At 53.7% G+C, this 2,985-nt stretch overlaps 1 protein-coding gene across 1 annotated transcript; it reads left to right on the top strand.

The window, feature by feature from the left end:
* The first annotated feature begins 412 nt into the window (after nucleotides 1-412).
* LOC113941937 (trifunctional enzyme subunit beta, mitochondrial-like) lies at nucleotides 413-2,953 on the top strand. The gene is made up of 3 exons (XM_027633073.1): nucleotides 413-581; nucleotides 1,440-1,539; nucleotides 2,783-2,953. The coding sequence occupies exons 1-3, from the start codon at nucleotides 550-552 to the stop codon at nucleotides 2,936-2,938; spliced, it is 288 nt and encodes a 95-aa protein (XP_027488874.1). The 5' UTR covers nucleotides 413-549; the 3' UTR covers nucleotides 2,939-2,953.
* Nucleotides 2,954-2,985: the final 32 nt, after the last annotated feature.

The following is a 2,985-nucleotide window of genomic DNA, read 5'->3' as shown; positions in this document are numbered from 1 at the left end:
CCCTCTGCTCTGGAGCCAGGCTGGGAGAGCTGGGGGTGCTCAGCTGGGGAAGAGAAGGATCCAGGGAGACCTTGGAGCCCCTTCCAGAGCCTAAAGGGGCTTCAGGAGAGCTGGAAAGAGACTGGGGACAAGGCATGGAGGGACAGGACACAGGGAATGGCTTCCCACTGCCAGAGGGCAGGGAGAGATGGGAGATTGGGAAGGAATTCCTGGTTGTGAGGGTGGGGAGGCCCTGGCACAGGTTGGGCAGAGAAGCTGTGGCTGCCCCTGGATCCCTGGGAGTGTCCCAGGCCAGGCTGGACGGGGCTTGGAGCACCCTGGGCTGGTGGGAGGTGTCCCTGCCCATGGCAGGGGGTGGGACAGGATGAGCTTCCTGTTCCTTCCCACCTAAATGAGTCTGTGAAATGTTTGATCAGAAAGGCAGGGGAGCATTTCTGGTGCCTGCCCAGCTCTGCTGCTGCTGCTCTGGGCTCACAGCAGGACTCTGGGTTGGTCTCTGACACCTCTTAAGTTTCTGCCTCTCCTTCCCCTCCCAGGTACGCGGATCTGATGCCACACGACCTGGCAAGGGCAGCACTGCAGTAAGTGAACTGAACACTAGAAGGGCTCAGAAAACTTGTTCCACTGCTGGGGTTGCAGTGCTGGAAAGCCAAGGCTCTGCTCTTGTCTGTATGACTTCACCTTTCCTGTGCCACCTCCACAGTGGCAGGTGGCTTAAGCACAGGGTTTTGCAATGGGCTTGTCTTGGTGCAAAGAGGTGGTTGGTGTTGACAGATTTTAGTGAATTTGGTTCCTAACTGCAGTTTTCCAAACACAGAGATCAGAGCTGCTCTTGGGGTGTGCTTACAAGTGCTGGGAAAAACAATCTGGGCTACGCAGAGGAAACTCAGTAGCAACAAGGACACTGAGCTAATTCTGTCACCCTGCCTGTCCCTCTCGTTCTGCAGGGATTTGACAAAAGCTGAAGGTCATTAGCACTGGGTTTGTTTTGTTGAGAGTCAGAGCAAAGTGCTGTGGCTGCCCCTGGATCCCTGGGAGTGTCCAAGGCCAGGCTGGACAGGGCTTGGGGCAACCTGGGCTGGTGGAAGGTGTCCCTGCCTGTGGAAGGGGGTGGGACTGGATTCATCAAAGGTCCCTTCCCACCCAGACCAGTCTGGGATTTGATGATTCCATGAACCATTTCGGGGAAGGAGGAGGGTGTTTGGGCTGTAAAGTAGTTGCCTTCATGAACTTATGTCATGTTTTGTAGTGATATTGCCACTGAGATTGTTTGCAGCCCACGCTCAGTCACACTCTCAGAGGGGGTTTGTTCTGAGCTGGGGGCAGAAGATGTGGCTCTGTCCTCGCCTTGTTCTCCAGCCAAGCTGGCAGGAAGAGGATGTTTGGGAGGTTATTAAGTGATGTGATGCAAATTCCCTTTGTTTTGATCCTCTCCTCAGGGGCCTGCTGACCCGCACCAACGTCCCAAAGGACGTTGTGGATTACATTGTTTATGGCACAGTTATCCAGGAGGTGAAAACCAGTAATGTTGCCAGAGAGGTGGGTTATGTGCAGTGTTTCCCTGCGAGTCTGATTCTGCAACTAGTCTGAAGATGACAAATACTTGCTAAAAATTAAATTCTTTGCATTACGGTTCATTTAAACGCGATTTCAGTCTGAAGCAGTTGTGCAGTATTGTCTGTTAAACAACTGCATGGGATTATAAGGAAAATTATCCTGTGATTCTCTGACTCTGCCTCCTGTTGAAATCTGCCATAGTTTTCCTCGATTGTAGTTTTTTTATCATGTTTTCCTAGTTCATTTTAATGCTGTGAGGCCTCTGCTCGATCCTCCCCAGCAAGGGAAGCTTTTGTTAAGAGCTGCTGATCACTCAGCTCTTAACCACCAGCGTGACTCCAACGCTGCCTTGCCCAAAGTCCTCAGAGTGTGCTGTGAGAGTTTGCTTTGTTGTGGTGTTTGTTTTTTTCAGTTGGCAGATCAGACACAGGGTTGGGGGTGACTGGAACTGGAGCGGCTTCGCTGCCCTTTGTTCCGGCAGCCGGGAAACGCGGCTCCCGTGTTACCCACAGAGCAGCTGATGCCCCAGGTCCTGTGCCAGAGGCAGCATGATCTGTGCTCACCTGGAGCCTCTGCTGCTCTTCTGTGCTCCTGGATGAGCCTGGGATGGAGCCTGGGCTGGGAAGGCTCGGGAGGTGCCGAGGCAGCTTCGGCCTCGTGAATGCAAATCCCAGCTTTGGTCGCCCGCCAGTCAGATGGGGCTGGAGGGTAATTTTAGCCAGGGAACAACGGCTGAACTTTCAACCAGTTGGCCGTGTCCCAAGTGGGGAAGGTGTCTGGGAGCAGCTGTGGGCTGGTCAGATGAGTCACTGCTCTCTGCACTGCGGTTTTCTGCTCCCTGTGAAGCCACAGCACCTCGTGCTGAGCCGTCTAAATCAGCCCTTCCACGTGTTGCCTTTGCCAGTGAGGTGAAGCAGAGGTGATGTCCAGTAGTTGGAGGCTCTTTTAATGTGGGTTTTTTTTTTTTTAAATGTGAGGTGTGTGGTTAGCATGTCCCCCTTTATTAAAAAAAATGTGGAGGGGCAGTGACTGTTCTCACAGTGCAGCTGAGCCCTGGCACTGCTCCTGTTCCAGCCTGGGGAAGGGGTGAGCTGCTGCAGTAATGAATGGAAAATCCATGGGGCTGTTTTCAGCTTCCCCTGGCGAGGTGTGCTGCTGGGCAGGAGGCAGCCCTGGCCCGTGGAGCAGAAGCTGTGGATTTAACAGACACCCTTTGTTGTCTCAGGCTGCCTTGGGAGCGGGTTTCTCCGACAAAACCCCGGCCCACACCGTCACCATGGCCTGCATTTCCTCCAACCAGGCGATGACCACGGGTACGTGGGCTGGGGGAACAGGCTGTGGGGTTGAGAAAGAGGCTGTAGAGGAATTTCCCAAGCTCTGACTTGCACTGCTTTTGAGTATAAAAACTGCTGGAATGGAGGGAAAGAC

Source organism: Corapipo altera, unplaced genomic scaffold (genome assembly GCF_003945725.1).
Source record: "Corapipo altera isolate COAL_440 unplaced genomic scaffold, ASM394572v1 58539, whole genome shotgun sequence".
Taxonomy (NCBI): domain Eukaryota; kingdom Metazoa; phylum Chordata; class Aves; order Passeriformes; family Pipridae; genus Corapipo; species Corapipo altera.
Note: the sequence above shows the minus strand (reverse complement) of the source record. Positions and strands in the feature narration are given on the sequence as shown.